This window comes from Corticium candelabrum, chromosome 13 (assembly GCF_963422355.1).
Source record: "Corticium candelabrum chromosome 13, ooCorCand1.1, whole genome shotgun sequence".
In the NCBI taxonomy this organism is placed as follows: domain Eukaryota; kingdom Metazoa; phylum Porifera; class Homoscleromorpha; order Homosclerophorida; family Plakinidae; genus Corticium; species Corticium candelabrum.
In genome coordinates this window covers 6,907,281-6,931,804 of record NC_085097.1, presented here as the reverse complement: position 1 = coordinate 6,931,804, position 24,524 = coordinate 6,907,281, and the positions used below count along the sequence as shown (strand labels likewise).

The following is a 24,524-nucleotide window of genomic DNA, read 5'->3' as shown; positions in this document are numbered from 1 at the left end:
GACGTGATACATCGGGAAACGGGCGAGTTACCTATCTATGACCGTTGTGATCCACACGATCAGTACGACGTTCTTCAACGAGACATCGATGGAGTGTATTTAGAAAGCGGGATAAAGACGGACGATAAGTACGACGTGCTCAACAGGCAGAAAGATGAGTTACCGATCACGACGAGTAGAAAGGGATTCGAAAATTATACCACGTTGAACGACACCCGTTGCCGATCGAGCAGTGAAGATGTAGGATATTATGAAGTTGAAAGACAAAGAGAAGGATTGGTTTCGTTACTTTTCGAGAGTAAAGATGAAAACCCGTACGAGGTACCGCTCGAATTGAAAGAGAAAAGTTTGGCTAGTGGGTGCCATCTTCTATCTCTTGAGTCGGAGGGTAAGTCTTGAAATTGTTACACCGTAGAAATTAATGAGCGTCACATATTTACTTTGCTAAATTTATTATCTACAGGAAGGGATAAAGACACTCTGTTTGCAAAGCATCTTGCGCATTATCCTGAGAACGCTGCTGATTCTCGAGAAGGTTTGTATGCGACGGCAGAAAATGGAGAATATGCTGGAGTCTCTTTCCAAATGTCAGAAGAATATTCATATGTTATACCAGACGTCAAACGATCTTTACTCATTTCGCATGACGTGATGGTAATAGGAAAGACGGTCACATCAAAGCCAAAACGTAAAAATATGTTGTGCGAAACAACCAATTATAATGAGAAAGACTCGCTATGCCTACCAAATGGTATCAGCACGTCTACAGTATCAGATGTGCTAACGTGCAACAACCACAGTGTAGTCAGACGCAAGAGGATGACTACGAGGTGCCCGTCATAGCTCAGAATCGCTTTCAGAATTTTGAAAAAAATACGACAATATAACACAAGATGCAGCTGATTGTGTAGAAACGGGCGCAACGGAATAACGTTACTCCAGTGTAGTTAATTAAATTGTTATTATAATTCTAATAACGGATCTTGCTCTAGAGATTTGACTTCCGCGCTATAGAGTAAAGAAAGATATACGACATGAAGCTCAGAAGAGTTTTATCTAGAGGGGATAGTTTAACCCTTACACATCACATTACCGTGTCTTTGTTCGTGTGTTGTGTGTGTGTGTGTGTGTGTGTGTGTGTGTGTGTGTGTGTGTGTGTGCATGTGTGACGTGTAGCTCAACATTTAATATCAACAATATATCATTGCTTTTTCAATATTCTTACTGACAAGTAAAGCGTGTTTCACTTAACGCACAGATGTAATTTGTAGTCATTCTACTTACCTTTTTATCCAAAAAGGAAACATTCGATTGATATATCTTAGTTTAGCAGTACTGCTGAACGACTACAGATGTTTGATGCTAGTCACCTTTTTGAAAATTAAACAATTAATAACACTAAATTCATTACTGGTTACTCATTTCTTGTGGTACCGTTATCTGCACTGCCAGCGGACGCACCCTCTGTGTCTCTCTGGTGCGGTACAAAGCTCTGGTACTGTACAGAGCTCTAGTGCGGTACAGAGCCCTACATATTAGGTATGGCTGTGGTGCGGTACAGAACCATATATAGATATATATGGCTCTGGTGCGGTACTGCTCCTCGGGTTCACCGACGACATGTGCGAAAAACAACCGCGGTGTGAACTGTCTGATGTAGCACATCGGCATTACAAGGAAAACCACGGGAAGATGGGTTTCAGTTGTTTATTGTTCGTGCTCGATTGTTAATAATAGAACGTGGCGTGCCGATGAGAACGTCACAGCTAATAATATTAGCAGTGAGTGCGTGGTACGGCACAAGCAAGTTTCACTCTGCAGTTTAATAATTCTGTGGGAATCTGTATGTTGATGAGACGTTGCCATCTTCCAACGATTCTGTGGCTCAGCCATCTTTTTCTCTGCTCTGTCTTCGGCTCGAGCTCTCACGCTACAGTAATTGGTAGGTCATCAGAGCTTCGTCATTTGCCGTCGAACTACTAGTGTAAATATTCAGAAAACGGCGTTGCTCCATCGCTTGTTGTTGAGCCGGTTGACACAGTCGCTTATTACAACCATTGGGATGGGTTAGTTTCAGCAACTCTTGGTTGCCAGGCGCTTCCACAAAACGCGAATGTCAGCTGGTATAAGGACGATCGGCCGATACAGAGTGGAATAGCAGAAATTCCTAGAGTGATTTTAACTGGTGGATGGCTCACGGTCAGCAACAACAAGTCGTTTACTGATGAACTACTCATCGAGGGTTTCTACTACTGTGAAGCTTCAACTGATGTTGGAACAGTCAGGAGTAAAACAGCACTAATCAGGGTAGTTGATGATCAGAGGTAGTTGATAGCAATCAATTATTGTATACAGCATATAACCAGAAATTTAGCTGTTTGATAATTTTGTTGAAATTAATGTTGAAATTGAATTTGCGATCACTGTTTGCTATTTATATTATATTTATTTGCCTATTTTATCTGTGCATGGCATTTGTTTACAGATTAATATATGCCACTTAAATTTTTGCGTTTGTATAACGTTTCTTATTAATTAATTAATTAATTAAAGGTTTTGCTATGCTTAATACTGTAAGCTCATTTGTTTAATTCATTAGTTAATTTTAATGTATCTCTGTTGCATAGAATTGAGTATTAAGAGTTTTAGTGTCTAAACTTGTTTTGCAGTTGGTCGTCGTGAAAGTTTTAGAAGAAATTGGGGCAGGTTGAACAGAATGCATATTGAGGAGACTGTCATTGTAACTCAGACGGTTTACATGACATTGCCCATTGTCTCACTATCTTTTGTGGATTGTGGAATGCAATGGAAGCAAGATCAATTGCACGGTTGGCAATTGTCCATTTTGGCAGAAATTGTCGACCGTTGGTAGATTACTTCAGCAGTCTGTTCTGCAACTTCGATGCAACAAATTGAAGGAAGTAATTCCAACATGTAAATGTTTAAGCATCATTAGAATCTCTGCATACTTTGGTCATGAAACATCGGTGTCGTCACCATTGAGTAATAAGCTCAGATTCAATAGTTAGTGTGCAATGGTAATTATGGAAGAGCTTGTCTAATGCTTTGTGTTGTTAGAAGACAATAAATTTAGGATTTGAAATAGACAACCAGATCAGCACATTTCTGTTGAAAAGGGTGGCAATACAACTCTTTATGGCATTAGTGGTTATGCTAACAGCATATACACGTGGATATGAAACAAAGCAGAGCTTGAAGTGAACAACAACAGCAAACTGTCAATCATTTCACCTGGAGTACTGCAAGTATATGATGTTGCAGAGAGTGATAGTGGCCACTACGATTGCAGGATACGTTACACAGTTAGATCTTTACCTAGGACAACAAGTTTGTCAACGTTTTTGCAAGTTTATGGTATGTCATGTACACAATGCAACTGCATGGGGTTTGATACATTTTGTGTATGTCTGCTTTTAGCTATTCCTACTGTTGTATTGATGATGATCGAGGTTAGTAGTATTTTGTGTATGTCTGCTTTTAGCTATTCCTACTGTTGTATTGATGATGATCGAGGTTAGTAGTAAAGCAGAGACAACGATATGCAGGACTGTTGGATCTTCGACAACTAAGTGCACTCTCCCACACTCTAACTCGGCTGTTTCTCTAATATTTCTGTGTACTACAACTGGACTGCCTCGTCCTGTAATACAGTTGGTCAAAGATTCGGATTTGATTTATCGGGATAATTCAACATACTCACTGCTCCGTGTAGTCAAGAATCCTCTCTTGGGTATATATCAATGCATAGCAACTAACGACTTTGGGAGTCGGCAAGCCTCATTATATCTTGAATTGAAAGGTATATCGTATGATTTAATGCTGAGTGTTTATTTCTCTGATAAAATATAACTAACTAGCAGTCTACAAACAGTTCTGTTGGCACATGATCTAATATATTATATAAATTATTACATATTATTATAAAAATAGTATTATATGTTATGTAAATGTTATGTATTAGTTATTTGAGGGAAATTGTATGGTTTAGTTTGATGCTTGGCTTGTTGCATGTATGCTTGTAGTTTAAATTAGATCAAGCATGCAGCACGTACAGTATTTGTATTGCTTTGATTTATAGAAACCTCAATGACTGAAAGTCCACACTCATGACATCATTACTACCTACTACTGCTATGACTGCACCTACGTAAGCATCACTGTCAATGGCTAGTGACTGGATGTATAGCATGAATATACTGTTTTGTGTAGTTCATCAGCTATTAGCTCATCTTCTCTTATTCTTACAAAAAATGAAAGCATTGTACAGACAGGTAATGTATTTATATGTGGTTACAGTAATAGTGTTGACACTGTTGAACTTACAGCACGCACGCACACACACACACACACACACACACACACACACACACACACACACACACACACACACACACACACACACACAAACTACCACTAACAAACAAAGAGAGAGAGGGAGGGAGGGAGGGAGGAAAGAGGGAGGGAGAGAGGGAGGGAGAGAGGGAGGGAGGGAGAGAGGGAGGGAGAGAGGGAGGGAGAGAGGGAGGGAGGGAGAGAGGGAGGGAGGGAGGGAGGGACAAACAGACAGACAGACATATAGAAAGAGACTAAAGTAATCATAAATTAGTAACACTTTGTTTTCATGTTGATTTAACTTGCTTGTTTGTATATGTAGTTTCTGTATTTACTTGAGCTTATTTAACATTTCTTTGTTACAGAATTGTCCGATACAGTTAGGTTCAAGGTTGCACCTGTAGTAGTATCAGCAGTGGTCTTCATATTGTTCCTTGTCATCTAGCGTTGCTCATATATATTCAGAGAAAGCATCAAAGTAATTAAGTCCTGTACACTTCACATCTTTCAGCTTAATTTTTCAACTTTACTCTCTTGCTGTAGGAGAAAGCAGCCAAGATGCCATGGTTACGAATGGTGCTTACAATGTTGTGTCAGACAAGCCCAAAGACAATGCAGAACAAATGGAAGACGCAAATTATGAAGAAGTTAGAGCATCATGATTCTTGAATAATAGCATGCACAATAACTGGCATATGCCACAACACAATTGGCTGTACATGTAGATAAGGTAAGTGTGTGTAAGTGTTGCTTTTGAGTTTGATCTCTGAAGTTGATTACATAGACGAACAATTAGTAATGGTAATTCTAGATGAATGCTATGAGAATTATTGTATTAGATACTGTCTGCATCTAGCTCAATCAGTGTTTGCTTTGTTTGTAAAAGTCAAAATACTACAGTAGATTTGTTAATTAAGGGATACAGTATGTGTATAGACAGAACGCGCGATGCTAGCAAGTGGTTGGAGTTGGACAGCCATTCACCTGCTTTATAGCAATTTAATTAATTTTTCTGAATTCATGCAAAGGTAATATATCTAAAAGTTTCACGTATCATATGTGTTTCATAGTGTGAACATTAGTTTTCATGTAGAAATTTTTGGTTACTAAAGCTCAACCGCTTAGTGTTCATAATGGCCGGTTTATCACATTATATGCAAGTGTATGTTTAATATCTGTTTGTCTCTTGCAACTCTTTTACTGCATGGTGACGAGTGTTTATATTCAGTGACTGTAAAAGGACATTGATGTAATACTTAGAATTTTGTGCTGCAAAGTGGTCTTTGGAGCTGTCAGTTTCTAATTTCTGCAAGAAAGTGAAAAAGTGTAACATAGTCTACAACAGAAGAGATGGGTTTTAAGATCGAGGCAAGATCGGACGCTCAGCCAGTCCCAACATCCGACGGTACGTATATACGTGCCTGCATGATGGTTGCGGTACCGTGACCTATAGCTGTGGTAGACTCCAGTTCCTGACAACGACAACAGTATAACAATACAACAGCACGAAAGGAAATATGGCTTTATAAGGAGACTAGCCCACCATCCACCGTTCTCCTCACACACATACACACACACACACACACACACACACACACACACACACACACACACACACACACACACACACACACACACATCAGACACTACGGCTGTACAGGTACATCCAGATAATTGCGTTTACATGCGGCTGATTCGGTTTCTACTGCACGCACGAATTCTGCGAGTTGTGGTCATACTACTTCCTGTCTGCTAATCTAACATTCACTAATTAGTGCTATATGTATATATATATATATACACTGTATATATCCATGCAGGACGTGACACCCTGAGCGCAAACAGAGGTTTCGACATATAGTGCATGGTGTTGTACTACCTGTTCTAACGTACATTTCTGCTGTACTTCTCCACGATACCGGTACCGCATGCTAGTAATGAGGCATGCTACGTTTCAACGGTTTGTCGCTTGGCCATTAGTTTGTCTGCTTCTTCTCTATGCAAGTGATCAAATTTTACTAACCGATTGCTCTGAAATTGGAGTTTCTTACTTTAATGCAGGAAACGGCGTTTTTCCATTTTAAGTTTTGGTAGGAAACAACCCAGAGGTACATAGTGTTCTGATTTCGTCACAGCTGCATGAACAGACAATAGAATCAATGCAAGCCAAAACGGAGATGCAAGCCAAAGCGGAGAACCAGAATATGAAGACGCTGGAACACTATAATAATTTCAAAATAGATGATTGACATGATTTTATAACACATTCTGATTATATAATTGAGAATATGATAGTTAGTGTTAAGACTTTAATGTATGATTTGTATGAATAAATTAGTTTAATTTGGTTCAATCTTACCGTATTCACAACTAATATAATTAATAATTTGTCTTTTTTTATTAAATTTCATCTAAATCTGATTCTGTAGGCACAAATTATGAAAGCACAATTTGATATTATTTTATATGTATACAGTAAATGTTGAAAACTAGTAAATGAAGCTGTGTTCTACTTGCTTCAGAGCTACGAGCGTAGTAGTGTGTTTTTGTTTGTGTGTGTGTGTGTGTGTGTGTGTGTGTGTGTGTGTGTGTGCGCGCGCGTGTGTATTATTGTAAATATCAATGTAAATTTTATTAATTTTTGTCTACATCTATTGTCATTATCATTGATTAATCATTACCTTGTTGCTAGAATGTATAATTTTTGATGTGATTAAAGATAATTAACTAAATATCATCAATGTCCCACACTACTTCGAATTCACATATGTATGCGTGACTGCTGCGTGCGCATGGAGCGGGCTTGCTAGCCACGTTATTTCTCAATTATGTAGCGCGTTTACACACAAAGTTAACTCGGGTTAATAAATTAATTAACTTGGGTTAGGATAACTCGGGTAGAGCTAGTACACCATTCCATCCAACTTGCGTTCACGCATAGAACACCGGTAATTAGATGCAGACGATCTAGAGTAGAGCGAATACATCGATTACATGAAGTTTCTGCTTGAGAATAGGAAAACAGTAACGCCGATAGCAGAACACGAGGAAGGAGAAGCATTTGTGTTTCTAGGGCGTGTTTTGCATTTATTAGGGCGTGTCTTCGCTTAACTCCACTCTATTCCGTAAAATTATATTTGATGCTTGCATCTTGGCTTAAACCACAGTTACAGTAAATCAAAATACGTAGACCCATTTGTTGGCTAGCTACTGTACATGCGTGTGTAGATTAATGATATGACGAATATTAGCCTCGTACCAGACCCTCTCGCGCCGTCGTGCCCGGTTCCCGTAAAACACGACAACGCCGAGTTATACGGGAACCGGGCACGACTGCGCGAGAGGGTCTGGTACGAGGCTAACGAATATCCGGAGCGGACGTACGTATACATAATACGGAAGCTCTTGGAGCCATCAAGTTTTACTTGTTTATAACAATTTTTAGAAGTCAATATTTTAAAGCAATCTAAAGGCGCATTATGCGTTTCGTCGTGTGTGCATCCTCTAATGTAGATATTTTAGTAATTCTGTTGCTGTCCACAGTTCCACTATACCTAGACGGTAAGAGGCATTGTGTTTATAATGTACGTATACTACCTACCTGCTACCGCATGTATAGCGACTCCTGCGATTCCTTCGCTTGTTGAAGAGCCTGTGGATACAGTGGCTAGTTACAATGGTGTGGATGGTTTGATTCTATCTGCTACTCTTCGCTGTCAGGGCAACCCTAGAGCGTTAGAGATTAGTTGGTACAAAGATGATCAGGAGATAAATATGGCAGGAATTCCATATTTCAATGTCAGTGATGGATGGCTGACAGTTGGAACTAGAGACAAGAGTGATGATGATTTAGCTGCTTTGGAAGGATTCTATTTTTGTACTGTGAGCAACAGTCTAGGAACTGTGAGAAGCAGAAAAGCTCTCATCAAAGGTTTAGAAGCTGTAGAGTGCCTGTTAGTTTGCAGTAGAGAATGTGTTTCATTTATGTAGGGGAGAAGGTGAAAGACTTCACTCGTGGCAACTCAGCTAATTACTACCTGAATGAAAGTGTAGTTTTGTTACAACATCGTGTCTTGAAGCTGCCCGTTCCTGATTCATCGATATCGCACTTATGGACTGTAACATGTAATAGCAAGTCTGTGGATTGCTCAAGCGTCGATTGTCCATTCTGGCAACATTCTTCTACATCTGGTCGTCTCCTGGTTTCGTCAGTGTTGCGTTTTAATTACAATGAAATGAAAACACAGATTACAGGATGTGACACTAGTTCATCAATTAGGATAAAGTCATTGCAATCTGAGCTTCTTAAATTCACCTTTAATGGTAATTGCATTATTATGCATGTTGGTGTTTTGTCATGTTTTTGTTTGCTATAGGTGCTTTTAAACCCAAAGCACATATCAAGAGTCAGACTGTATCTGTTGCGGCTGGAAATATTGCTACTCTCTATTGTCTATCCGGGGATCCCAACAGCAGATATACATGGACTCATAATGGTTCTAATATAAATATCAGCAGTGACAACAGATACTCACTTATTGAAGATGGTATACTGAAAATAACGGGAGTTGTTGATAAAGACAGTGGACAATACAAATGTCAATACAATTTTCCAACGTTTTTAAATAGTGGCCAAACCAGGACGACATCTGCTAATCTGATAGTATATTGTAAGTGAGTAACTGACTTCGTTCAGCACACAAAAATCATAATATCTTTTATTGTCAAGCTTTGCCCACAGTTAATTTTAAATTGACTGCTACAGAAAGCGACAAGATGGACAAGTATGGTAAAAGTTGCAGCAGTGAAAACAGTTCTACTATGGTTTGCGATCTGACGTCTTCCAAATCAGTAAACATAACTTGTGTTGCACAAGGACCTACTCCTCTTGCAGTCCAACTCATCAACAACGGGCAAGTGCTGCAACATGAAAGCAACACTAATTATGTGCAGCACACGATTGACAAACCATCAGCAGGAATATACCAATGCATGGCAAGCAATGAGTATGGCAATCGACAGACTACCATTTATGTTTCTCTACCAGGTATGTAGGTTTAGTATCATTTGCAGTACAATAAAAAATTACTCCATAATTTCTTATGTAGATATTGCGCCTACTGTATCATCTTTGTCTTCATCTTTGTCATCTTCATCATCTCCTTCATCTTCATCATCATCATCTTCATATTCATCATCTCCTTCATCTTCATCATCTTTATCATCTTCATCTCCTCTTTCATTTTCATCATCTGTCTCATCCACTTCACCATTACTTCCTACAACCTCTACTAGTCATGTGAGAACAAGTCAAGGAGCCTCACAAGAAACCACTTTTCCTACAGCCTCTACTGGTCATACAAGTACAAGTCAAGGATCAGCCTCACAAAAAACCACTCTTCCTACAGCCTCTACTAGTCATGAGAGTACAAGTCAAGGAAACTCAGAAGAAACCAGTACCAATGCAACTCCTCCTATATCTACATCTGTTACTAGTCAAACAGACAGCACCAGTTCAATATTTGTTGCTGCTACAAACAGCACAAGCAATCTATTGTGCAGTAAGAAGGGGCACTCTATTTCACATTAATTAATTATTAATTTAGCCTGACTATCATTATTTGCTTGTTTGTACAGATTGTGAGTCATCGAACGGATGGAAAATAGCAGCTGCACTGGGTTGGACATTCTCTGCAATACTGCTATGTGTTTGCATTACCCTTATGTGGTTTCATTATGGCAAGAGTAAGTACAACACAAATGGACTACAAGTAGATCATCTGCAGTAAGATCATCCATGTTTGTGGTCTAGACAAACATAAGGCCACCATCCCACATCTCAATCGTACATCCAGAGAGAATGATGAAACTGTGGTGACCCGCAACCCAGCCTACAGTGCTGTAGCAATGTGGCAAGACAGATCAATTGAAACAACTGCACATTATGAAGATGTTGAGCCATGCTAAGAAATTTTATTTGCATGAAATTGCACAAACAAGGTAAAAGCAAACAGTGTTGTGCATGACTCAACAATAAAGTTAGATCTACACATGAGAATAGAAATAGATGATATAGTATTAATTAATTAAACTCCTGCATTTCCTTTACTAAGTAAACGTTGGCCTAGCTGGCATGTACAGTTCTTTACCAAATATTTTATTATTCACAATCATTAAAACTTAATTAACTAATATTAATATTAGTTAATTAATATCCGTTTGATATGTCGAAATTAATTAATATTAATGTTAATATTAGTTATGTATTTAATTTGGGTTTTAATGTGATGTTAAATGTGTACCTGACCCTGCGTATACTTGCATGTCTTACCACATATTGTAAATCCAGCTTTAAGTTAATGAATTAATTAATCCGACACACTTACGTACGTGCTGACCAGGTTCTATTTTCGTTTTCATACTTCAAATTTCAATTCTGACAACTTCCGCTTTAGTTTCAAGAACTTCCATTGAAATGTTACTGAAAAACTTGTCAGTCACGTGGTTATTAGTCACGTGGGTATCAGTCACGTGGTTGTCAGTCACGTGGCCATTTCATCACCCGCCGATCACGACAGTGTACAGCTCATACATACTACTTCTAAAACGCGTATAGATGCACGCCGTTGACAGCAAATGACTCCTACCATGCAGTACACGACGTGGCGTCATCAGAAACAGTCCATTGAGCTCAAACACCGTAATTACAAAAATCTAGCCTAGGACTCGTTTTCACTCACAACACATGCCAAGCTACAATCTTGGCGCTGCTCTCAATTTGCGAAATTTGGCTCGACTCTGCATGCGGTGTCATTTTTAGTCTGCACCCCCAGAGCCCTAGATCTAGGACTCTGTGCAAAGCCAGAGCCGTCTAGAAAGAGAGTAGGTGTTTGAGGTCACGTGACGCATGGGCGCCATTTTGACTCCAACTGCGCGTGTACGAGATCCGTGATACCGACTGTTTTTGGTTTTTTCGTTGACTATCGAAGGTTGAGAGCAATGCCCGCCTGCTGTGTGTGGGGTTGTTCCAACAGACATGAGAAAGGGCATACCATGTACAGGTTTCCGCGCGATCCTGCCAGAAGAAAAGTATGGACAAATCGAGTCAGCCAAAAGAATTGGACTCCTACACTTTATTCTTACTTGTGTGACGTTATACAAAAATGAGTAACAATTTGATGCAAATAATTTACTAATTTACCTAACCTGTTGCTGACACTATGGTCAGACTCGAAACCCCGCTGATGTGGCCCCACTAACTACGCCTTTCAATCTGTTGTACAATCTTGTATTGTGCAAATACTACTTAATTAATTAGCTCAGTAGTAAAAATACTCTAAAAACTTTAAATCGAATTAATTATATTTAATTTTAAAGTTTTTGCAGTTAGTGGTCTTGTAATCAGAGAAGACCCAGCAGATACAGTCACCACACACCTTGGTCTCTATCAGTTACCTACTGCTACTCTCTACTGCAGAACAAACTCTCAAGATAATTCGACAATCACTACTTGGTACAAAGATGACGTCAACGTAGAAGCTACAGGTTTACCTTTCTATAACATAACGAACGAAAGTCTTGTGGTTCAAACTGCAGATCCCCATGATACCGAAAAATCACTGGAAGGATCGTATTATTGTGTGATCAACAATGGGACGGTAGCGGTCAGAAGCAAGAGCGCGTATATTAAGAGGTACATTATACGTTTTTCAATTATTTAATTCTAAATGCATGAATATGGTTTCAATTTTACAAATTAGGAGATCATTCCATTTTCTTTGTTTCTCCATCGACCGGAGTTTTGTCCACGCAAGCAACAGTTGTAGTAGCTCAAAGTGGTTACCTACAACTACCAGTATCGGACAACAGACCTTTCTGGCTAGTTGAATATGAAAGTGTCACTATCGCTTGTACATCTGCAAGCTGTCCATTTTGGCATGACGTATCTGTGACTGGTCGACTCGCCGTTTTCTCAGTCCTTTGCATTAGATACAGTGAAATCAGAAACAACATTGACAAATGTAAAAATTAAAGCACAATACGTGTCATCAGTACAATTGGAACACCTCGAATGAAAGAAACGTTTATCTTCAAACGTCAGATATTAGTTGAATAATTAGATAACAAATATAGGGTTTTTGTTTGTGTGTTGTAATACATGTTTGTCGTTCTAGCTAGATCATTGGTACTAAGAGCTATTCAAAAGCAAAATATTTTTGTCAAAGTTGGCAGTAATGCAACCCTTTACTGCATATCCAGTCATATTAGCAGCTCGTACACGTGGACTAGAGATGTTTCTATGATTGTTGTTGGTATGAGATTTTCATTGCTCATTGATGATGTGTTGCACATACAAAACGTGACTGAACAAGACAGCGGGCACTATGAATGCACTGCTACCGTAACATTTTCATTATTTGGCGGTGTTCAAAACAGAATAGTGCCATGGAGTGTTACTGTATACAGTAAGTCTTTTCTACAAATTGTATACTTTTAGGTAATTTATAGTTTCCAGTGACAATATTAATTGTTGTAAAGGTATACCGCGTGTTACTCTATTCTGCAACACAACCAACCTTGTTGTTCCCTGCATCCTAAATCATCTCCCAACTACAGTAAAGTGTCAAGCAAAAGGATCTTTTCCGATGTTGATTCAACTATTTCGCAACGTCCAGTTGCTGTTAATTAAAGCAAAACGTGACGAATGCCAATCATGCTGTGCAGCACACAATTTCATCTCCTCGTTTAGGAATCTATCAATGTATCGCTAGAAATGAGTATGGCAGCAAACAATCATCACTCTACGCAACAGTATCAGGTAAACGGTACCAGGTTGTTGTACACTGTAGAGTCTGTGTTGCTATATTGTCAGTATTGCGTATACTTTAGGTGTTGTTCCAACTGTTTCTGCTACAAGTCGCTCACCGACAACGGCACCTACATTGCCATCAATGCCACAGTCTACTGACTACGTGACTACATTACAGTCAACTCCTCGAGCGTCAAGTACGTCAACTAGTTCCTCATATTCGTCTCAACCTACGAATGCAAGTTAGTCTGCACCACGCATTGACGTTATATTACTAGAAATTCTTGTTTTGAGTTTAGCATCTCATAATGTGCAATCTACTTCTGGAACGAAGTCTCCTAGAGTTACTAGTGCTCCAGTTACCGTCACACAAGCTAGTGCGTCATCCGTGTCTCTATCCAGTAGTTCTTCAACTCTCAACCTTCCTACCACTTATATATTATATAAATTATTTATACATTATTAATTTAAAAATAGTATTATGTATTATGTAAATGTTATGTATTAGTTATTTGAGGGAAATTTTATGGTTTAGGTTGATGCTAGGCTCATTGCATGTATTCATGTAGTTTACATTAGATCAAGCATGCAGCATGTACAGAATTTGTATTGCTTTTATTTATAGAAACCTCAATCACTAAAAGCTCACACTCATGACATCATTACTACCTACTACTGTTAGATGAATGCACTCACGTGAGCATCACTGCCAGTGGCTAGTGACAGAATCTATAGCAAGAATATACTCACACACACACACACACACACACACACACACACACACACACACACACACACACACACACACACACACACACACACACACACACACACACACACAAACACGCGCACGCACGCACGCACGAACACACACACACACGCACACACACACACACACACACACACACACACACACACACACACTAACTAACAAACAAAAAGAGAGAGGAGATAGGAGAGACAGACAGACGGACAGACGAACAGACAGACAGACACATAAAAAGAGAGTAAAGTAATCATAAATTAGTAACACTTTGTTTTCATGTTGATTTAACTTGCTTGTTGTCTATGTAGTTTCTGTATTTACTTGAGCTAATTTAACATTTCTTTGTTACAGAATTGTCCGATACAGTCAGTTTCAAGGTTGCAACTGCAGTAGTAGCAGCAGTGGTCTTCATATTGTTCCTCGTCATCGTAGCTTTGCTCATATATATTCAGAGAAAGCATCAAAGTAAGTTCTGTACACTTCATCCATCTTTCAGCTTAATTTCAACTTTACTCTCTTGCTGTAGGAGATAACAGCCAAGATGCCATGGTTATGAATGGTGCTTACAATGTTGTGTCAGACAAGCCCAGAGACAATGCAGAACAAATGGAAGACGCAAATTATGTAGAAGTTAGAGCTTCATCATTCTTGAATAATACCATGCACAATTAACTAGCATATGCCACAAGACAATTGCCTGAACGTGTAGATAAGGAAAGTGTAAGTTTTGCTTTTGAGTTTGATCTGAAGTTGATTACTAGACGAACAATTAGGATCTAGTATGGTAATTTTATATGAATGCTATGAGAATTGTATTAGATATTGTCTGCATCTAGCTCAATCAGTGTTTGTAATAGTCAACATACTATAGTAGATTTAGTAATTAAGGGATACAGTATGTGTATAGACAAAACGGGCGCTGCTGGCAAGTAGTTGGAGTTGGACAGCCATTCACCTGCTCTAGAGCAATTTAATAATTTAATAGTTCTCCTAACACACACACACACACACACACACACACACACACACACACACACACACACACACACACACACACACACACACACACACACAACACACACACTACGGCTGTATAGATACATCCAGATAATTGCGTTTTACATGCGGCTGGTTCGGTTTCTACTGCACGCACGAATTCTACGAGTTGTGGTCATAGAACTTCCTGTCTGCTAACCTAACATTCCCTAATCACTGCTATATACACTGTATATATCCATGCAGGACGTGACATCCTGAGTGCAAACAGAGGTTTCGAGGTATGCATGGTGCTGTACTACCTGTTCTAACGTACATTTTTGCTGTACATACTTCTCCGCGAGACCGGTATCGCATGGTAATGAGACATGCTACGTTTCAACGGTTTTGTCGCTTGGCCATTAGTTTGTCTGCTTCTTCTCTAAGTAAGTAATCAACTTCTGACTGGTTGCTCTGAAATTGGAGATTCTTACTTTAAATGCAGGAAACGGCGTTTTTTCATCTTAATTTTTAGTAGGAAACAACCCAGAGGTACATAGTGTTCTGATTTCGTCACAGCTGCATGAACAGACAATAGAATCAATGCAAGCCAAAGGGGAGAGCCAGAATATGAAGACGTTGCAACACTATAATAATTTCAAAATAGATGATTGACACGATTTTATAACACATTCTGATTATATAATTGAAAAAATGATAGTTAGTGTTAACACTTTAATGTTTGATTTGTATAAATAGATTAGTTTAATTTGGTTCAAGCTTACCGTATTCACAACTAAAATAATTAATAATTTGTCTGTTTTCATTAAATTTTATCTAAATCTGATTCTGTAGGCAAACGTTATGGAAAAAATTTTTATATTATTTCATATTACAGTAAATTTTCTAAACTAGTAAATGAAGCTGTGTTCTACTCGCTTCAGAGCGTAGTTGTGTGTGTGTGTGTGTGTGTGTGTGTGTGTGTGTGTGTGTGTGTGTGTGTGTGTGTGTGTGTGTGTGTGTGTGTGTCTGTCTGTCTGTCTGTCTGTCTGTCTGTCTGTCTGTCTGTCTGTCTGTCTGTCTGTCTGTGTGTGTGTGTGTGTGTGTGTGTGTGTGTGTGTGTGTGTGTGTGTGTGTCTGTGTGTGTCTGTGTGTGCGTGCGTGCGTGCGTGTGTGTATGCGTGCGTGTGGGTGTGTGAGCGTGTGTGTGTTATTTCGTTCTTAAGTTGTGTGTATTCAAAGTTTTAATTAAGATTAATGCATAGATTAATAAATTAGTTTTCTTCTAAAACCTCGTTCTCAAATTGGCAATTAATTAACTGTGCTGTAAAATCAGCTTTCCTTAATCAAATTAAAGGTAGTTACCAAACAGATGTGTATTGTAGAATAATGGAGAAAAACCTGTACATAGTGATACAACTTGAAGAACAGTACTATCTAGTAGTGTAGTGTTGATTAGCTAGAACCATGCGTGCTGATAGGATTGATGAGCTACATTCGTCTGCTAGATGTTCTACATCTGTCTGTTTCTGCGTCGTCAGGTCTTAGAAATGTTCTCGTAAGAACGTTGACGTTTAGTTGCATCCATTCCTACCTCTCGTACTGTACAACATCAGTCGATGATGGAGCCGTTCCTCCTCGAGCGTGTGATGATATAAAATTGTAAGCAGGATTTTCTCTCATTGTTGTTTTTTCGCTTTTTTCCGACTAGATTCTACATCACGAGGGAAAATTAGTAATTGATCAAATTACACTGTAATTAACTTAACACATGAAGACAAGACACGTGTAAAACAATCACTCTAATCATAGTAAACTTATGTCTATGCCGCAACTGTTATGTATTGTTCTAAGAATATGTATACGGGTGAATTATTAAAGCTCACCTCGATGTTTTTATTTATCCATATCATAATAAGTATAACTCCAAATAACAAGACGGATACAACCCATCCTGATACTGCAACATCCGTCAGATCTGAAGACTTTCTTCCACTTTCTTGTCCACCACCTGCTGTAGAAAAGTAGACAGTATACGATAAACGATTTCTTATTTCAATTCAGTTAGTCAAGTCAATCAATATCTAGATATATCTCTAGTCTACAGACGACAAATGAATTAGATGACGTATAGTACCGTCACTTTGTGATCCAGTAGGTAACCTACTCGTAGTAGCTTCGGATGTCGCAGAAGTCTTTGAGGTTACTAATCAAACATTAGACCAAACATATTTTTGTACATATTCTACCTTTTCAACGTAACTAAGGTTGATCAATTGCGTGATGACTGGAAGTCAGTTTGCGCTCTTGCTGTTGAAGGAAACACTGGACGAGACAGGTAGGATGCCGTCGGTGTAAATGAAGTTTCTGTCTTTGCTTGCTTGCTTGTTGACGACTCTGTTCTGTCTGGATGTAAAGCTACAACAAAATATAATAATAAATAAATGATGCATTCATTACATTCTAGATTAGGAGATAGTATAGAGACTTGCAGTACGAGATGAAGTAAGAGTAGATCCGGTAGAGATAATAGAGATCCTCCTATTTGACGAAATGTCGATAGAATCTAAAAAATTGGCAATCATCTAATTTGCATTTCTGCAATTTACAATCGGCGACTTCCAACTTGTGGGCAGATGCTGTGACGTTGATGAACTAGAATAATGATTTGATGACTTTGTCACTAATGTGTGAGGTAGAGATGTAGTAGTCACGTAGTCAGATGCAGTAGATTGTGGCATCGATGGAGATGTAGCTGCCGTTGTTGGTGAACGACTTGTAGCAGAAACAGTCGGAACAACACCTAAAGTATACGCGATATGACAATAGCAACACAAACTCTACAGTACAACAACATGGTACCGTTTACCTGATACTGTTACGTAGAGTGATGATTGTTTGCTGCCATACTCATTTCTAGCGATACATTGATAGATTCCTGAACGAGGAGATGAAATTGTGTGCTGCACAGCATGATTGGCATTCGTCATGTTTTGCTCCAACAGCAACTGGACGTTGCGAAATAGTTGAATCAACATCGGAAAAGATCCTTTTGCTTGACACTTTACTGTAGTTGGGAGATGATTTAGGATGCAGGGAACAACAAGGTTGGTTGTGTTGCAGAAATGTTCAGTGCGTGTGTCGTTTAGTTGAGATAGAGATAGAGTAACACGCGGTATACCTTCATTAAAACAATTAACAATATAACACACAATATTGTTACTGTACACTACAAATTTAGAAGTATATAATTTGTAGAAATTGACTTACTGTATACAGTGACACTCCATGACACTATTCTGGCATATACACCACCAACTGATAAAAATGTTGCGGTAGCAGTGCATCCATATTGCCCGCTGTCTTGTTCAGTTACGTTTTGTATGTGCAGCACACCATCAATAAGCAATAAATATCACATACCAACAACAATCACAGAACCATTTCTTTTCCACGTGTACGAGCTGCTACTAAGACTGGATATTATGCAGTAAAGGGTTGCATTACTGCCAACTTTAACAAAAATATTTTGATTATAAATATAACCCTTGGAACCAATGATATAGTATCTAGAAAGACAATCATCCATTACAACACACAAACGTAAACCCTTTATTTGTTATCTAATTATTCAACTAAAATCTAATTTTTAAAGGTAAACTTTCCTTCCCTTCGAGGTGTTCCAATTGCACTGATGACACGTGTTGTGCTTTCATTTCTACATTTGTCAATGTTGTTTCTGATTTCACTGTATCTAATGCGAAGGACGGAGAAAACGACGAGTCGACCAGTCACAGATACGTCATGCCAAAATAGACAGCTTGTAGATGTACAACTGATAGTGACACTTTCACATTCAACTAACCGGAAAGATCTGTTGTCCGATGCTGGCAGTTGTAGGTAACCACTTTGAGCTACTACAACTGTTGCTTGCGTGGAAAAAGCTCCGGATGGAAGAACAAAGAAAATGGAACAATTTCCTAGTTTGTAAAATTAAACCATATTCATACATTTAGGAATGACGTTGCTACTCTACTAAATAATTGACAAACGTATAATGTACCTCTAGTATACGCGCTCTTGCTTCTGACTGCTGCCGGCCCGTTGTTGATCACACAATAATACAATCCTTCTAGTGATTCTCCGGTATCATGGGGATCTTTAGTTTGAACCACAAGACTTTCTTTCGTTATGTTATAGAAAGGTAAACTTCCAGCTTCTACGTTGACGTCACCTTTGTACCAAGTAGTGATTGTCGAATCATCTTGAGAGTTTGGCTTGCAGTAGAGAGTAGCAGTATGTAAGTGATCGGGACCAACTTGTGTGGTGACTGTATCTGCTAGTTCTTCTCTAATTACAAGACCATCAATTGCTGAAACTGTAAAACAATTTTTATTTTCAGATCACGGCCTGCATATATATTTAGCTGACTAGGTAACTAAAACTTCAACATTTACACAATCTATCCAGCAGTTTCCAAAACACTGCTAAATTGGACTTTCTTACCACCTAGGACAACAAACCAGTCGACCAGTCCAAGCAACCAACATATGCATCCTGTTTTCTTCATTCTTAGTGTGCAGCTAGATCACGTGAAATTACAAACGGTTTAAACTGAGCATGCGCTAGTTGTGATCATCAGATCCTCTCTAGAATAATAGCACCGTACACAGCCCATAGATAAAGCATCGTAGTCTCTTGCACAGCCCACGCGCGATCGAGGACCGCCCTGCAGTTGTGACTGCACGTCTAGGTCTTGGTAGTACAACATTTCTTTACATTAATTAATTAATTGAGTCTAGTCTCTAACCGCGGTAAACTTATATACACAATTTGTCTTACCATCTAAGTTCGCGAGACTCTCCAAATTAATTAGGGTGTGACTCTTGACACGATTGCCTTTCTACTTCATCAGTATCAAGTTACTCTTGTAACTATCACGGTACCGCGCGATTCTTGAATAAATAGATCGTTAGATAACGTGCAGGGTATTATTACATCTAATGTCTGGAAACAGATTATCTGATATCAATGCTAAAAAATTTAATTAAGTTAATACGATTACAAGTCTTTATACTTTACTTTACGTCGTTAGTTTAACTCATAGAGTTTTACAGTGTCGCGTACATTTATTCTAAACGCTCAAGCTCTTGATTGGACAAGTCAATTTCGTGATCTCTTGTGATGCAACAAAATTATGGAGACGAACGCGATCAAGTGCACGAAATAGAGTGTATAAATAGACACAAGTCAACGAGAATCAATAAAGACACACGTAATCCAGCAGTAACAACTAGATCGATGCTGTAGTATCTAGTAATTTACTAAATTAGAGTTTGTGCACACAATAGCAAGTCTACTTGTTCAGAAACAGCTATACCAAGATGCAATATTATTAAGAAAGGGAAACAAAATTTGCAAATGAATTAATAAAAAGGTTATGCTTATCAATTACTGATCTGGCTATACTCTTGTTTGTGACACAACCACCGCGCGTCTTGTTGTTGCTACAACTAACTATGAAAGTAACTAAGCCATTATAATTAATTATTACACAAAAAGCCACGCCTCCTGAATTCACGCGAGTTAGACCTGGGGCTATGAAGACAGAAGATCGCTTGTTTGAAGTAGTCGCCAGCTTCCTTCATCTTTGTTTACACGGTAAGAAGACTCTAGTACAAAACCACTGTAGAAAGCGTGCATTAGCTATTTAAACAGCTAATTAGCTAGGCTTTCTACTAGAAAGGCGTATCTCAAAAGTTTCGAGTGAGCGGAACTCCTTTTTTTGGCTGCATGTTACCTGAGGGTCATACACGCTCGTACATGCTCTTGCTACGTGTTTGACTGCATGGTTTCTCGAGCGAGTCACTAAGCCTCGACTTTCGAGACTCAAATTACTCAAGTACCGTACATTGGACTGGGCGGTGTCACTGGCTATAGATATGCATGTTAACTTAATTAATTAGTCTACTGCGTCCACCCGCAGTTCCTAAAAGGAATTTCCCAAAAATTGTTTTGTCAAATCTTGAATGAAACAAATTCTAATTAATAGGTAAGCTCACTATTCTGAACAATTTAATTAATCTACAAACTGTAATTGTCTTTGTTGTTGATTGATTGAATTATACAAAAATGTGTAACAATTTGATGCAAATAGTTTATGAACTTAACTAACCTGTTGCTGACACTGTCGTCTGACTCGAAACCCCGCTGATGTGGCCCCACGAGCTACGTCTTTCAATCTGTTGTACAATCTTGTATTGTGCAAATACTACTTAATTAATTAGCTCAGTAGTAAAGAAACTCTAAAAACTAAAATCGAAATAATTATATTTGATTTTATAGTTTTTGCAGTTAGTGGTCTTGTAATCAGAGAAGAACCAGCAGATACAGTCACCACACAAGTTGGTCAAGATCAGTTACGTACTGCTACTCTCTACTGCAGGTCAAACTCTCAAGATGATTCGACAATCCCTACTTGGTACAAAGATGACGTTAACGTACAAGATGGAAGTTTACCTTTCTATAACATAGCGAAAGAAAGTCTTGTGGTTCAAACTAAAGATCCCCATGATACCGGAGAATCACTAGAAGGATTGTATTATTGTGTGATCAACAACGGAATGGTCGCGGTCAGAAGCAAGAGCGTGTATATTAGAGGTACATTACACGTTTTTCAATTAATTAATAGAGTAACTACGTCAGTCCTAAATGTATGAATATGGTTCTAATTTTACAAACTAGGAGATCGTTCCGTTTTCTTTGTTCCTCCATTGACTGGAGCTTTATCCACGCAAGCAACAGTTGTAGTAGCTCAAACTGGTTACCTACAACTACCAGTATCGGGACAACAGATCTTTCTGGTTCGTTGAATGTGAAAGTGTCACTATCAGTTGTACATCTACAAGCTGTCCATTTCGGCATGACGTATCTGTGACTGGTCGACTCGTCGTTTTCTCCGTTCTTCGCATTAGATACAGTGAAATCAGAAACAACATTGACAAATGTAGAAATGAAAGCACAATACGTGTCATCAGTACAATTGGAACACCTCGAATGGAAGGAAAGTTTACCTTTCAAGGTCAGATTATAGTTGAGTAATTAGATAACAAATAAAGGGTTTACGTTTGTGTTGTAATAGATAATTGTCGTTCTAGATACTATATCATTGGTTCCAAGGGCTTATATTAAAAATCAAAATATTTTTGTTAAAGTTGGCAGTAATGCAACCCTTTACTGCATATCCAGTCATATCAGCAGCTCGTACACGTGGAAAAGAGATGGTACTGTGATTGTTGTTGGTATGAGATTTTCATTGCTCATTGATGGTGTGTTGCACATACAAAACGTGACTGAACAAGACAGCGGGCAATATGAATGCACTGCTACTGCAACATTTCCATCATTTGGCGTTCAAACCAGAAAAGTGTCAATGAGTGTTACTGTATACAGTAAGTCAATTTCCACAACTTCTAGATTTGTAGTGCACGGTGACAATATCGAGTGTTATACATTGTTAATTAATTGCTGTAAAGGTTTACCGCGTGTTACTCTATATCTATCTCAACTAAACGACACACGCACTGAACAAATTTGCAACACAACCAACCTTATTGTTCCCTGCATTCTAAATCATTTACCAACTACAGTAAAGTGTCAAGCAAAAGGATCTTTTCCGATGTTGATTCAACTATTTCGCAACGTCCAGTTGCTGTTAAAGCAAAACGTGACGAATGCCAATCATACTGTGCAGCACCCAATTTTATCTCCTCGTTCAGGAATCTATCAATGTATCGCTAGAAATGAGCGTGGCAGCAAACAATCATCACTCTACGCAACAGTATCAGGTAAACGGTATCATCTTGTTGTGCACTGTAGAGTTTGTGTTGCTATTGTCAGTATATATATATATATATATATTGCGTATACTGTAGGTGTTGTTCCAACTGTTTCTGCTACAAGTCGTTCACCGACAACGGCAGCTACATCTCCATCGATGCCAAAGTCTACTGACTACGTGACTACGTCACAGTCAACTCCTCGAGCATCAAGTACGTCAACTAGTTTCTCACATTCATCTCAACTTACGCATGCAAGTTAGTAAACACTGCGCTACGCATTGACTTTATTATAATTATACTAGAAACTCTTGTTTGAGTCTAGCATCAAATAATGTGCAATCTACTTCTGGAACGAAGTCTCCTAGAGTTACTAGTGCTCCAGTTACCGTCACACAAGCTAATGCGTCATCCGTGTCTCTATCCAGTAGTTCTTCGACTCTCAACCTTCCTACCACTTCGACACCACGCACCAGCTCGTCTTCTCAACGATCAGATCTTATACCAACGACATCAACCGTTTTGCCAACATCTCAAACCGCATCACCTCCATGCCATCATACAAACACTCCTTCCTCATCAGGTATGCCATTGCTGGTTATGCTCTAGTCTTTCTAAGTTTAGTTAATCAATTAATTAACTGTAAAGGTGCAGCAATGCCCCCTATTGGAAAAGTGACGAATTCAGCGACTAGTGGAAACGCAAGTAAAAGTACAACTAGGCCAGCAACGAAATCAACGACACAAACGCGTAAGTAGAGTAATTTATAAATTTACGTACAATTGCTAGTTCCTAACATACGTATCTACTAGCTGCAAAAGAGTTTGACGGTCTACCAATTGCAGTAGTTGCTGGTGGAGCTTCAGGTGGAGTCGTCGTTTTAGTTGTCTTTCTAATCATAATCATCGTCACTTGCTATCGACGTAAACAAAGTCAACCAAACTTTTTACCTCTGCCTATGCCAGTGATTTTAGTATCTAGATAATTATGCTTAGGTTTTGCACTCGATGAAGATAAGCAACGGTCTCCAGTAGCAAGTGCTACCACAATCGACAATCCCACCTTCTGGACAGCAACAACAAATAGAGAAAGACTGAAACAAAGTCATGTTGACAGCAGTGGACAAACTGCTGCATCCTTCTCATACGGGAATATTAACAAACCGACGGCTATTGTTTCACCCGTGCACCGCTCCAATGCAACCGGAGACGACGGTATAAGAAAAGAAGATCAGTATGATGTTTTGGACCGAAAAATGGAAGATGAAGTGATTATTACAAAACATGACAGTCTAGACGAACGTTACTCAACGCTAGAAAACAGCAAATATAGTGTGTGTGACCGAAAGACGGATGAAATTCCTGTTACAACAGGAGGCGTTCCATTAGAGGGCTACTATGTAGCTAAGCCAATGTCGGACAAGAGGCAGAAGAATGATGATAGGAGTCGTTCAGATGGTCAATATGAGGAAGCAGTAATAAGTGGTTAGCATGCTATTTAATGATGGCTGTATAGTAAATATAGTATTACACACACGCACACACCACACACACACACACACACACACACACACACACACACACACACACACACACACACACACACACACACACACACACACACACACACACACACACTATGAGACAGAAATTAAAACAATACTAGGTGTTCTATTCTTAGGAGCTTGTGAACTCGTAGGCAGTGCAAACAATCCTTCATCAAACGTCCAAACACAAAGCAATCTTGGAGAAGATACCCCGTATGCGGTACCAGACAAACCGAA

At 38.9% G+C, this 24,524-nt stretch overlaps 3 protein-coding genes and 3 long non-coding RNA genes across 6 annotated transcripts; 5 read left to right on the top strand and 1 right to left on the bottom strand.

The window, feature by feature from the left end:
* The first annotated feature begins 3,482 nt into the window (after positions 1-3,482).
* On the top strand, positions 3,483-5,134 carry LOC134189300 (uncharacterized). Its single transcript, XR_009971477.1, has 5 exons — positions 3,483-3,820; positions 4,100-4,168; positions 4,231-4,292; positions 4,719-4,831; positions 4,897-5,134. It is a non-coding gene; the product is annotated as an uncharacterized LOC134189300 (long non-coding RNA).
* Positions 5,135-7,935: 2,801 nt separating this feature from the next.
* LOC134188628 (contactin-5-like) lies at positions 7,936-9,408 on the top strand. The gene is made up of 4 exons (XM_062656795.1): positions 7,936-8,284; positions 8,344-8,676; positions 8,730-9,023; positions 9,083-9,408. The coding sequence occupies exons 1-4, from the start codon at positions 7,936-7,938 to the stop codon at positions 9,406-9,408; spliced, it is 1,302 nt and encodes a 433-aa protein (XP_062512779.1).
* A 450-nt stretch (positions 9,409-9,858) lies between these two features.
* LOC134188662 (uncharacterized) lies at positions 9,859-10,291 on the top strand. The gene is made up of 3 exons (XR_009971369.1): positions 9,859-9,914; positions 9,991-10,098; positions 10,166-10,291. It is a non-coding gene; the product is annotated as an uncharacterized LOC134188662 (long non-coding RNA).
* Positions 10,292-12,652: 2,361 nt separating this feature from the next.
* LOC134188627 (uncharacterized) lies at positions 12,653-14,600 on the top strand. The gene is made up of 6 exons (XM_062656794.1): positions 12,653-12,818; positions 13,103-13,171; positions 13,243-13,404; positions 13,462-13,539; positions 14,280-14,393; positions 14,455-14,600. The coding sequence occupies exons 1-6, from the start codon at positions 12,653-12,655 to the stop codon at positions 14,598-14,600; spliced, it is 735 nt and encodes a 244-aa protein (XP_062512778.1).
* A 1,723-nt stretch (positions 14,601-16,323) lies between these two features.
* LOC134189262 (uncharacterized) lies at positions 16,324-17,891 on the bottom strand. The gene is made up of 6 exons (XR_009971469.1): positions 17,773-17,891; positions 17,530-17,706; positions 17,392-17,469; positions 17,153-17,321; positions 16,790-16,917; positions 16,324-16,617 (listed from the first exon to the last, which is right to left on the bottom strand). It is a non-coding gene; the product is annotated as an uncharacterized LOC134189262 (long non-coding RNA).
* Positions 17,892-22,868: 4,977 nt separating this feature from the next.
* Positions 22,869-23,499, top strand: LOC134188626 (uncharacterized). The gene is made up of 3 exons (XM_062656793.1): positions 22,869-22,999; positions 23,067-23,324; positions 23,396-23,499. The coding sequence occupies exons 1-3, from the start codon at positions 22,900-22,902 to the stop codon at positions 23,497-23,499; spliced, it is 462 nt and encodes a 153-aa protein (XP_062512777.1). The 5' UTR covers positions 22,869-22,899.
* Positions 23,500-24,524: the final 1,025 nt, after the last annotated feature.